Source organism: Perna viridis, chromosome 10 (genome assembly GCF_037379345.1).
Source record: "Perna viridis isolate PV_CMFRI_1.1 ecotype Kerala chromosome 10, ASM3737934v1, whole genome shotgun sequence".
Taxonomy (NCBI): Eukaryota; Metazoa; Mollusca; class Bivalvia; order Mytilida; family Mytilidae; genus Perna; species Perna viridis.
Window position 1 is genome coordinate 8,471,626 of NC_142454.1, and position 13,182 is coordinate 8,484,807.

At 32.3% G+C, this 13,182-nt stretch overlaps 1 protein-coding gene across 2 annotated transcripts in view; it reads left to right on the forward strand.

The window, feature by feature from the left end:
• LOC148604397 (sister chromatid cohesion protein PDS5 homolog A-like) overlaps window positions 1–13,182 on the forward strand; it is a 30,844-nt gene that overhangs the window by 2,407 nt on the left and 15,255 nt on the right. For both annotated transcript variants that reach the window (XM_088549846.1, XM_088549847.1), the window contains exons 2-16: window positions 1,475–1,605; window positions 2,186–2,380; window positions 3,926–4,012; window positions 4,304–4,401; window positions 4,998–5,124; window positions 6,037–6,117; window positions 6,645–6,785; window positions 7,025–7,140; window positions 8,003–8,243; window positions 8,427–8,578; window positions 9,882–9,995; window positions 11,057–11,089; window positions 11,786–11,865; window positions 12,161–12,300; window positions 12,643–12,858. In XM_088549846.1, the coding sequence (XP_088405972.1) occupies window positions 1,513–1,605; window positions 2,186–2,380; window positions 3,926–4,012; window positions 4,304–4,401; window positions 4,998–5,124; window positions 6,037–6,117; window positions 6,645–6,785; window positions 7,025–7,140; window positions 8,003–8,243; window positions 8,427–8,578; window positions 9,882–9,995; window positions 11,057–11,089; window positions 11,786–11,865; window positions 12,161–12,300; window positions 12,643–12,858 (1,914 nt within the window). In that variant the 5' untranslated portion in view covers window positions 1,475–1,512. The remainder of the gene's footprint in view (window positions 1–1,474; window positions 1,606–2,185; window positions 2,381–3,925; window positions 4,013–4,303; window positions 4,402–4,997; window positions 5,125–6,036; window positions 6,118–6,644; window positions 6,786–7,024; window positions 7,141–8,002; window positions 8,244–8,426; window positions 8,579–9,881; window positions 9,996–11,056; window positions 11,090–11,785; window positions 11,866–12,160; window positions 12,301–12,642; window positions 12,859–13,182) is intronic.

Here is a 13,182-nt window from a genome sequence, read left to right on the forward strand (position 1 = left end):
CCAGGCCCTTAAAGTGCTGCGCTTTACAGCGTTGGGCTATCGAGATCGGTACTGTGCAATAAACTTAAATTTGAGGATTAAAAATCAATTACAACAGAAAACGTGTGCCCCAAGGTCATTTACGGCATCCTTTAAGGTAATTAGCAGTATACACGCCATGGTCAGTTGATCACTGTGTGACCTCACAGGTGTCTGAAGCCTATGACATTGCCGAAAAGATTCTTTATCAGTCACCCCACCTGGCCACAAATTAATTTTAATGAAGGTGTCAATCAGATTTTAATACCAGATACTGAACCAATCAAAACTGACTATGGTAAAAATTCACTCAATCCTGGCCAAAAGCATGTGGCTATTTATAAATTGAATGCAAAGTTGAATAATTGCACAATCACATGATGTTTTTAACATTAAGAAGCTGATTTACCTTATAAAAGAACATATTAAATTCCCAAACAATATTTATTCCATCAGATACTTCCAAAACACTTTGAAAAGAAAAAGAAATGGTTCTTTTGTTTACATTGCCATGTTGTTGTGTGTCAATAGCACATGTTGGTTGGCGGGAAAATTAGTTAAGAAATAGATTGAAAATCCCCCAAGTCTAAAAATAGTACAACACGCGTGGGAACAAATTTTTTTTTATAAAAATCATGGTATGCGGTTTTTGTCATGAATAAACTACATATAAACGTAATATTTAAGAACAAAACTACTAGTGTGCCAACTTTAAGTAACAACAATAAGATTTATGTTTTTTCCTGGTATAACTAGGTCATCTCTACACTACTTACTGAAAATTTTTGGAAACATGAATATTAAGACCAGAGTAGTCTTTTACATGTACCTGATTAGATAATATTCTAAATATATAGATGTATTGAAAGTTACTGAGACTAGAAAAAGAGTTCAATAAAGATTTCTCTTAATTAAATGAATATCACATTCAAATGAGCCACTGAGGCCCCAAAACAAATGAAAAAATATTGTAATTACCAATGGGTCTGCTGTCAGCAAAAATTTGGAGAACACTGGGTGTGTATAAATTAGAGGAAATATTTATGAAGAATTACTTATCATAATTTGATAGATTATCTTCAATTTTTCTGTTAATTTAATAAGGAAAGATAAAAAATGGTATTAAAGTCATAATTATTGCAAAAGAAGAAAAAATGTAAAATATTTACCTACAAATAATTCATGTAAACATAAACAGCAATGTACAAATGTACCTTTTTAATACACTGATCAATCTTTATATAATACATTAAATACAAAGTGGCACGTTTCGACATGAGACATATTAACATTGTGTCATGTGCGCTGAATACAGCAATATCTGAAAATCCTGGGCAGAACCCTGCTAATATAGGTTGTAGTTATGGCTAGTCTTTAAAAAATCCGATCCCTATTGTTAACATAAATGTCTTCATATTATGTACACATTCAAATCAATAGATGTTTTTTTTCTCAGATTTATAACTTTGCTGAAGATATAAATAGAATGCAAATATGAGTGGAAAAACAAGCAAGATTGTTTACCCTCCGGGGTGTAAAGATATTACAGAGGAGATTGGGAGAGAAGAGTTAGTGAAAAGGCTTAAGGTTAGAAAGAATTACATAAAAGTTATTAAACATCCTTACGCTTTATGATAATTGAGTTGGATTTTGTTACATCTTAGTTGACCTGTGTCCTCTTTATACTCTTTTATTGTTTTACCAATAAACAAATTTTAGGTGACTATTCAGGAATAAACCTGTCAGTTCATCTAGCCTATTATCTTGTAAGTGCCCCACCTAAGCACTTAAAGAATTTAATGAAATTCAATAGGACTTTTAGTTAAGCATGGTATTTACATGTGTTACATATTTACAAACAGATGGACCAGCTAAAGGGTTTTTAAGTAAAAGCCACTGTATGGTAACTGCTATTGGAAGGTTAGGCATCATATGTAGATGTACATGAGAGCATGTTTATGCGAGGTTATCTGTGGGAGTAATCCAACTTTGGTTTAAAAGTGAAGTCCACTTAAAAGGAGGAGTTTTCTCCCAATGGATTTCTTGCAGTATTTCTAGTTTACATTTTAAATAATACACAAGAATATATATAGTGACAATCATAATTTAAATTTTTAAGTTTTCTAAGGAGCATTCAGAAGTTTAACTTAAATTTGTATTTTAACAGTTACTGGCGAGAGCATTCCAGGACATGGGACAGGATGACAATGACCAGTTCGCAGGATTAGCAGTATATTTAGCCACTGATTATTTCCTTGATCATCAAAGCAAAGATGTGCGACTGTTGGTAGCTTGCTGTCTTGCAGATGTTTTTAGGATATTTGCTCCTGAAGCTCCATTCAGGGATGTTAAACAGCTGAAGGTAAAAAGACTTAAGACATTAAAATTCAAGAAGAAAATTGTGGCTTTTTATATTCATGTTTTCTCCCACTTTGGTGGGGAGACATATTGTTTTTGTTCTGTCTGTCTGTCTGTCACACTTTTGTAAGCTCAACTGCTAGGAAACTGCTGCACCAAATTTTGTGAAACTTTGTTGGTAGTGAGGACCTTATATGGAGTTGTGCATTGTTTTCTATCCACTGAACTTTTGGGGAGTTCTGGTCCTTTGAGCTTAGAACAGGGGTGAATGGGGATGCACAAAGGCAAAAACAAACATTAATCTGGTAACACCCTTTTCAAAATTAGGGTAGGTAGGTAGGTTTTTTTTTGGGGGGGGCTGCAGATTGTCAATATGGATAAGCCCTAGCGGTCATAAGTGAATCAAGGTTAATCGAAGAACTATGATCAGTAGGTTTTTAGTCTCCAACTGCTGACATTTCGCAATTTTGATTGCAAATAAGGAACTCTCACCGGTGTTTGCCATAGCATTTTTACTGTAATATTGGGTCTCCATTCCAGAGAGCGATTTAAATACAATAAAATGCAAATCAGTGACGGAAAACGCAGAAATTCCGTATTTTTTATTTTATTTTTTTTTCGCTGATGCCATAAAAAAATTAGAAATCGCAAACATGTCAAACGTGGGCAATAAGCGGGAAATTAATTGGATGAATTGGCCATAATTACAAGTGGTAATTAATAAACAATATTATCAGGTATTACAAAATACAATACAAAATAATTGTTACCTGCAAATTTGGTTGCAATTAGCTATTTAGATAACACCTTAACTACCGGTAATTATAATTTGAGCCATCTGCGAATGTGCTCCGACATAGGGTAAATGGGTATAAATTTGCATATTAAAGGACCAATAACTCCAGAACACTCAATAAGTTCTTTCCAGTTAAAAAGAGTTTTGTTAACACATCTTCTAGAGTGAGTTTGTATATTTTAACGGTCTCTAAGTTTCTAAGTTTTTATTAACATCGTCTTATTCATTCATAAAAGATAGTGGCAATGATCAATAATATTCGAATTAATTGCCAGTTTGACTGTTTGATGAGTGATGGCTTTTGTTAATTGCAGTTTACCAAAAATTTTGAATTAAAGCAATCAAAAGTGAACAAAACAAATCTAATGAAATGCATTCTAGATGAACATCTTTTCTTGAAAAATCATTATACAAGTCGAAGTGAACAATAAGTCGAGGCTGACACTTAGCTGAAAAAAAAATATCGACTTAAAGTCTGGAAAATACGGTACTTTTCGTTTTTGCAGTAAACATTGGGCTTAAACATAAAATATTGAGGACAGACACTCTGACAGTTATAGGAAGTAAACACAAAAAAAAAAAAAAACGAGGGGCTGACATATCCTGTGATTTAACAAGACTGTTCTATGATTCAAAATTGAAACAAGTATCAATTTGCTTTATAAAATTGTTCGCTAGCAAAAAAAATAATGTCACAGTGTAATATGAATTACTTTTGGAAAAGTTATTTATGTTGTTTTTGATGAATTTCAGGATATCTTTGTGTTCCTAGTGAAACAGCTTAGAGGCTTAGAAGATCCGGATTCTCCATCATTCAAGAGATACTTTTATTTATTAGAGGTAACACAACTGAAGTCACTAAAAACTGAAACACTGATTTAAGAGTTCATTATTATATTTACATTAAAATTTTTGTATTATGAGTGTATCATTACAAGAAATCTGGTAGTAATATTTATGAATTCATAAAATTTAGAATTGTTATTGTCTTGGTCATCAATTCTTGTTAAATGATGAGAAACTTTTAAAGGTATTTTTATTATCCATGAAATCAAATACTTCAATAGGGTGTAAACAAATTCCTTTTCTTGATAAAAATACTAGAATCAGTGACAAGTTCCTGCTTTTCAGAATCTTGCCTGGGTGAAATCATTCAACATATGTATAGAATTGGAAGAAAACCAAGAAATTTTTTGCAGTTTGTTCCAGCTAATGTTTTCAATTGTCAGGTGTGTAAACCATTTAGAATAGATACTGTTAATTCAGAAATTATTGTGAGCAAATTGTGGTTGCAAAAACATTGTTGCATTATTTTCAGTATTAAGAAATGAGCAATAATGAATTCAATATTGCAAGTTAAAGTTTCTATATTCTGCCACACAAATGTATTACCCTCTAAATATAATTGTAGTTAAGTTTCCATAGGTATGCCTTCCCCATGACAACTTATGACTATATCATAAGATCCTTTTCATACTTAGTACAGTTATTGAGTTTCATGAAATACAGATTAAGTTAAAAAAATTTCCCTCATAATATTTTTGTGATAAATTACAGTTATCTTCCTTGGCTTGCTGAAAAAAAGGTGAAAGTTAATATGGAGTCTAGATAAAGTTTAAAATACATTTGTACTTAGGGTTATGAAGACAATCATTTGAATGGTACATAATAATGAGGGCATTTGGAAGAGAATTTTGTTTTAATGGAAAATATCTGAGTTTTCTTCTGGTTGTTGTTTTTGTTGTTTTCAGAATGACAAACATGTTTGTTTAAATATCTTCTTTTAAATGTTGAATGCCTACTGTAGTTACTATTTTTATTTTAGTGATAAGCACTCAAGCAAAGTAAAGAATTTTATCCTGGATATGTTGTCACCTTTAATCACAGAAGCAGATTCAGTTTCTCAGGAACTGTTAGACATTATCCTGCTTAACATAATAGAACCTCACAAGGTAAGGGAGCATTGTGGTAACTCCTTATTGTAATGACAATTCTTCCATAATAGAACCTCACAAGGTAGGGAGCATTGTGGTAACTTGTTATTGTAATGACAATTCTTCCATAATAGAACCTCACAAGGTAAGGGAGCATTGTGGTAACTCGTTATTGTAATGCCAATTCTTCCATGAGTCTTGGTATACTAGGCACTTTCTTGGTGGTATTGTGGTAGCATGTTTGCCTTAAGAACTGAAGTTGTGGGTCTGATGCCTGTTAGAGATATACAAAAGACTTTAAAACTAGTAATCTCTGTTTTTCCGTCAAGTACAAGGCATTTCAGAGAAAAAGTGACAAATGTTTGGCTCAGAGTCAAATATGTCTGAGTTGGGCTCCTGTGACTAACTTGTTTGAATTTAGTCTCAGAGTGTTGAACTAACGCTAGTACAAAGCAGGGTCTGTTTTATTGATTGGACGTTCTCATGAAATGATGAAATGTCTGCCAAAAGATGTTGAACCACAATCAATCAATCAAGTCACATACTAGGCTAGTAAAATCATTGCCAGATTTGTGAAATACTTATGTATGTTAAAGGTAGCTCAAAGCCAGTCTTACAAAATTGTGAAAAAGAACTTCATATAATAAGTTGTGAGTTTTTAGGCCAAACTTTTTGCATGTACATATATCATGGACAATTTTGCACTGCTATATTGATGCTACAAATTTTACAGTCAGGAACTATTGAACTGTAGCAACTTCAAAAATTGATAGAGGCCATGTGTAGCTAGCTTGATTAATGTTAAAGTATCCAAATATAGTATGAACATGGTAAAAAAAGATTGATTACATGTTATTAACTAGATGCAAATCTTTCAGATAAACAACAATGGTTGTTGATTAAGTAATGACCTTGTGTTCTATATTTCAGACACAGAAGAGAGTTGCTTATGCTATGGCTAAAGAACTTCTTATAAGGTCGAGCAATGCCATAGAACCTTTCATACAGGCAGTAAGTTTTTGTATTAGAATGCAAGTCAACTTTGTAGCTTCTTGGTTCAGTATGACAAAAAAACTTCAGTAAGATTTAAAACATCCAATTATGTATTTAAGTCTTGTCACTTGACTGTCATTTCATGAGAGTGGGTCTTCATCTACCATTTAAATACATGGATATTCCTAATTAACATGGTGTTGCGTTTAGTATTAAAAGCAAAATATCATTTCATATATACATATCGATGAAAAATATCTAGTTGTACATGAAAATCATAATACAGAAGATTTGCAATGTTATACATCGTTATGGGATCCATGAAAAAAACATTAAAATGTAAATTGGTCATATTTTAAAACATTCAATGTTGGAAATTCTGGAAAGGAAAATGAAACTAGAATAACACTTACAAACCCTATTGAGGTAATTGACAAGGAAAATTTTGGTATGGAAATTGGAGCCTTATTAATTTCTGAAGATAAAGTATAGCAGTGAAGTAGAACTCCTGATTGTACAATTCCTTGTTTGATTTCTGATTTCAGTTCTTCAACAATGCATTGATGCTTGGGAAAAGCTCTGAAAGTGACATATCAGGAAAATTGTATGACCTAATTTATGAACTCAATCAGATATCACCAAATGTTCTCCTGTCGGTATTACCACAGTTGGAATTTAAATTAAAGGTTGGTGTGATTTGAAATACTATGGATTTAAACATTCTTTTTTTTATGTTCTATGCATTTCTTTAAAGATTAAAGAAAACTTACTATGAAGAAAGAAAATAAATTGGACTGAATGAAAATCCTTAGCATTTACATAAATGTATAAATAGAATTGCTATCAACATATACATGTACAATACAAAACAGTTATGTTATTACTTGAAAGACCTTGAATTCATTTCATTTTTTATTATTTACAGAGTAATGAAGAAAATGAAAGGAAGTCTGTAACAAAGTTGTTAGCTAAGATGTTTTCTGATGAGGGTTCTAATTTGGTAGAGCAAAACAGACCTCTGTGGGTGTGCTTTCTGGGAAGGTAAGATATTTCTGATGAGGGTTCTAATTTGGTAGAGCAAAACAGACCTCTGTGGGTGTGCTTTCTGGGAAGGTAAGATATTTCTGATGAGGGTTCTAATTTGGTAGAGCAAAACAGACCTCTGTGGGTGTGCTTTCTGGGAAGGTAAGATATTTCTGATGAGGGACCTAATTTGGTAGAGCAAAACAGACCTCTGTGGGTGTGCTTTCTGGGAAGGTAAGATATTTCTGATGAGGGTTCTAATTTGGTAGAGCAAAACAGACCTCTGTGGGTGTGCTTTCTGGGAAGGTAAAATATTTCTGATGAGGGTTCTAATTTGGTAGAGCAAAACAGACCTCTGTGGGTGTGCTTTCTGGGAAGGTAAGATATTTCTGATAAGTTTCTTTTTATGTTCTGAGATTTAAGCCAAAATTAACATTAAATTTGTTTCCCCTTACTCTACTTACCCATAAAAATTGACCCTATCCAAATAATTTAAGTGCCATTCTGGCAAAAAAAATTTTAAAAATTCAATGCAACATTTTTCTCTTATTTTATCATAATTTTTCCAGAATCAGATGAACTTTCGGGGGAAAATTTCCCTACCTACCTAACCAAAGCCATGAGGTGGGGTTGGACAAGGGGAACCAAACAATATTTTAAGAGTGGATTTTCATAGACTTTAAGGTTATAAACACTACTGTTAGGGCAGAATCTTTTCATTCTAGCATTTGATAAATCAAGAAAAAAAGGACTGAAGAAACAAATGAATAAGGTTTTATTTTACTGTTTCTCTTCATAGTGAAATGGATTGATGAATGGAGAATTTTATATTGTTGTTAAATTTCAATGATAAAAATGACAAATGTGTTCTTTTATTCAGGTTTAATGACATCAGTATTCCAGTTAGACAGATTTGTGTACAGTATTCACAGCACTTTCTCCTTAATCATCCAGAAACGAACAAAGATATAGTGGAACAGCTGAAATCACGTTATCATGATCCAGAGGAAACAATTCGTATGGAAGTTGTTAACACTGTTCTCTCTGTAGCAAAGAAAGACTTCAGTCTTATTAATGATGAACTTCTTGGTTTTATAAAGGAGAGAACTTTAGATAAGAAAGTAAGCATTGTCCTAAAGGGAACTATTTTATTTCTTTTGAACTTTGCTGATGGAAAATTTATTGTAAGTACAATACATAAAACTGAACTCACAAGTATTTTACAGAAAACTTCAAAAATTGCATTCCATTAACTGCAGACAATATCAATGTTAAAGTAACTAACTTGCTATTTTCATTTGTAGTTTCAGATACGTCGAGAAGCATTGATGGGTTTAGGACAGCTGTACAAGAAGTACACTTTTGCTGAGAAAGTTGAAGAATCATTTGTTGAGAAAGTATCTTTTGTCAAAGACAAAATATTTCATACGTATTACCAACAGAGTAGTGATGATAGGTATGATCATATACATGGTGCCTGTATGAAAAAAAATTCTCATTGTATCTATCTATCTATCTATCTATCTATCTATCTATCTATCTATCTATCTATCTATCTATCTATCTATCTATCTGTCTGTCTATCTGTCTGTCTGTCTGTCCGTTACACTTTCCTGTAACATATTTCTAAGCTTGTATTAAACTTCATTTGACAGAAATGGTTCAGTGGGGTATTCATAGCACATAGCATCTTGTTATGTTTTATTTAATAAAAAAAAGTAGTTTAAATGTTGATGATTCAAAAAGTATTACATTTTAATTGGTAATAATATACATGCATTAAAATGGATAAAGATATAATGTGTATGGTATATAAATAAAGATATAATGTGTATGGTATATAGTATATACTATTCAAGAGGTGGTGATATGGATAAAAATAAATTTGCTGGTTTAATTTATTCTGGATGTAGATTTAAAAATAGAAACTAAGCATTCTGTGGGAAGATTTAAGTGGGCCTACCATTGTCATTCATTAAAGAAAAAAAGATATGTAAATATTTATTGATTTAGCCTTGAAAAAAGATATGAATTGGGAATTAATTTCTTCAGAGTATTTAAAAATGAAAGAAAACACAATTACTGTACTCCACTGTCATGATAATCATTTATCCTTCTTATAGCTTACTTGCAGAGAGGATATTTAGTTCCTGTCTTGTACCATACAATATGCCCGAAGAAGTCATTTATCTTTCCATTGTAGATTACTTGTTGAGAGGGTATTTAATACCCATCTTGTACCATACAATATGCCCGAAGAAGTCATTTATCTTTCCATTGTAGGTTACTTGTTGAGAGGGTATTTAATACCCATCTTGTACCATACAATATGCCTGAAGAAGTCATTTATCCTTCCATTGTAGGTTACTTGTTAAGAGGGTTTTTGATACCTGTCTTGTACCATACAATATGCCTGAAGAAGTCCTTTATTCTTTTATTGTAGGTCACTTGTAGATCATGTATTTAATACATGTCTTGTACCATACAATATGCTTGAAGATGTCCTTTATCCTTTCATGGTAGGTTACTTGTAGAGAGAGTATTTAATACCTGTCTTGTACTATACAATATGCCTGAAGAAGTCCTTTATCCTTTCATTGTAGGTTACTTGAAGAGAGGGTATTTAATACCTGTTTTGTACCATACAATATGCCTGAAGAAGTCCTTTATCCTTTGTATGTTACTTGTAGAGAGGGTATTTAATACCTGTCTTGTACCATACAATATGCCTGAAGAAGACCTTTATCCTTTCATTGTAGGTTACTTGTAGAGAGGGTATTTAATACCTGTCTTGTACCATACAATATGCCTGAAGAAGACAGAATGAGACAATTGTTACTATTATACTGTACATTAGATGAACGTGCTTTGAAGTAAGTTACTGTATTAAAGTATTGTTAAAACTAAATCCTATTATTATGGTAGAGTGACAGAGTGGATTTCAGGGAGTAACATGATACTTTTTTGTATCAATTGCTTTTTGTTCTGTTGTAATAAAGCAAGTTGAAAAGTACCAGTTCCAATTTTAATACAAATCTTGGTAGGCTACTAAGTAGTTTGAATAGCTCTCTAGGCAGAAATCTGCCCTACATTATACCAATGTGTCCTACTTAACTACAACAGAACACCTGTATGATCTTTTGGACACTGCCTTTTAAGTTTGAGTAGCTGTCAATTATGATGACCTTACCTCTATATCATGCCATCCATCACTTTGTGTGGGTAGCTTGTACTCTACATACAAGTGATTTACTTGTTTCTGATTGGGTAACTGTTCATTTTATTTAAATATTCATAGACCAAGTCTATTTTTACTTTCAGTTACTTGATTGAACTGAATGCTGAAACTTCTTTTAGAAAGAATTTGATGCTTATACATTGTAAACTGAGATTCTTTCTAACTGAAGTAGTTTTAAAAGCTTAGAGTTAAGGTAACATTCATAACACTTTTGCAAAACGGCCATGTTTTCAGTTATCTCAGCCCATGTACTTAATACACAGATTAAAATAAATCACATTTACAAACTATCATTAGCATAAAAAAGTATTGGTACGTATCTTTCCAACGATATATGACATGACCATATTTTCATAGAAATCATGTTGCTATAAGAATTAGAACAACTATTTCCTATTCAATCAGAAAAATGCCCAGCAACAGCATCCAAGGCCTATATAATACATATAGCACTACAAGGGTTAAGAACCTGTTTATTGATTGTCAAGAAGTTTGAGAGCATGTTGTGACTTTTTTATCTTGAGCTAGACATTTATTCTGTAGATTAAAGATTAGAATTCAAGTTTTTCTTCTTTTTTTATTAGAATGTCTCATGATACTTAATACATATGTCTTTATCATGACTAAAATATAGAATACATGCTTTTTTATCCTTTGCATTTGATCACAGACTTTTAATTTGTTTTGTATTTTCAGGGCTTTTAATGAAATGTTTAAACTAAGAGTCAAGTAAGTACAACTATTCATGGTCATTGAGACCTGGCGAAATCATTTTTCAACCTGTCGGACATTTGGTCTGGCAACCTAACAAAATCTGCTGGACCGAACAGTTATCTGCTGGACCGAAAAAATCTAATAAAAAATCGTACCGGACATCTGGTCCGCAAATCACACAAATTTTACCAGACCAGTGCCTAAAAGTACCGGTCGTGTCCGACGGTCTGACAAATTCTGCCATGACTGGGTCCTTTTCACGATAAGTCTATTTTATTATTTAAACATCAACTGAATAGTTAGTGAAAAAAAATATTTAATTTACCTGTGAAGATGATTTGAATAGTTTCTGATTGTGAAAAGAAATACTGAATTTACCTGTGAAAGTTGATTAAAGAAGACCTCATATCATTTAACAGCCCTTATTTAGTTTTTGCCAGTATTAGTGACATATATATTTTTATTGCAGTCTGACCAGTGTTTTCTCCTAGACATTTTAGGAAATACTCTTTATAAATAAAATCAATATTCACTTTTTCAAGATCAAGTGGGACTTGTAATTCAATATTTCTCAGATCAAAATTTCTGGAGAAAATGCTGCAGTCACACTATTCACCTGTGCAATAAATTGGAGAAATAAGTGAACATGTAGGGGGTCAAGGATATTGTTCACAGCTGTTAATTTGTGTAACTTGTGATATGTTATTCCAGTGTGCGAGGATTGATCTTACAGATGGTAGAAGTGATAGACCAACCAGCACTACTTAACCCTAAGTTAATTCTCTTGTCTAGTAAGTTTTACTTCTATCAGCTGTACATTACAATGCTTATATGTGGTAGATATTTATACATAGTTAACTTCCATCAAGGTTGATATGGAAAACAAGATAGTGTTTCAGAGAGGCAACCTACGAAACAGGTAACACCAAGATCTTTAGTTGGTCAATAGCTGTGTATACACAGTAGAAAGTTCAGGATTAAAGTAGAAAGATCAGGATTTAATTCCTTTCCATTTGAACAAATTATATAGCCTTCACTGATTTAATCCAATATTAAATTGATTTGCCAATAATTATTTTATTGAAGGATCCTTGCCAGATACAGGAAAGTCTGTTGAGCACCTGAAGAAATTCTGTGATATTATTCGAGATGACAAGCGTCTCCGTGGATACCTTCTAAAACTTCTTAGTCATGACTGTACATGTAAAAAGGCCCAGGATTTAGTTGTAAGTTATATTAAATTTTTAAGGACAAATAAAGATTTTAATGGGAGAAATAAACCATGTCATTGCAGGTTGATAAACTAAACTTTCATCATAGACAACATACCAGATTTATACTGAAAGTTCATGAAGACATTAAGATTTATCATACCCGAGTTTCTAATTGGCATTGTCATTTGCATTTTTTTTTTTTTTGGAAGAAGGCATTCATGATAATTATGTGTTGAAATAGAAATAAAGAAAGGCTGCTAATGTGCTTAGGTTTTTTCTGAAGTTTTTATATCCACTTAAGAAACTTAGTAATAGTAAAAGGAATTTGTTAGATGTAATCTTTCATTAATTCAGAGAGAGATATTAAAGAAGTTAGGAGGACCTTCACAGGGAGCACAGAATGTTTACTACAATACAATCAACCGCTTGTTAGAGAGAGTAGCCCCTGTAATGATTGATGCCTCGGCTGTAGATCAGCTGGTAACACACGTAGATGATTCTGTCAGAGGATTAGGTATCATCACTGAGGGTATCGAGGGAGCTGCTGAGAAAAGTGTCAAATTGCTTGTGGTATGTAATATTGGCACATATAAAAAATAAACTTACCTTTCTCCTGCAAAGGTTATGATAATTAAGGTCTAGTAAGCTTAATTGGTACATTCTCATCCAACCTGTAAAAATTTAAGGTATATGGGATGATTTATTTATTTATGATTTATTTTTTATTTCTTACCAGATATTTGCTAGCCTAATTTTAGCTATTTGAAGTATAGATTTATTGTAAATCCATAGCCACATCAGTATTGTTTTAGTCACCAAGAAATGGAAGATTTGTGTGTTGTAGTATCTCAATACTAGAAACTGATGCCCCAAAAAAATGGTTTTGTAATTTCT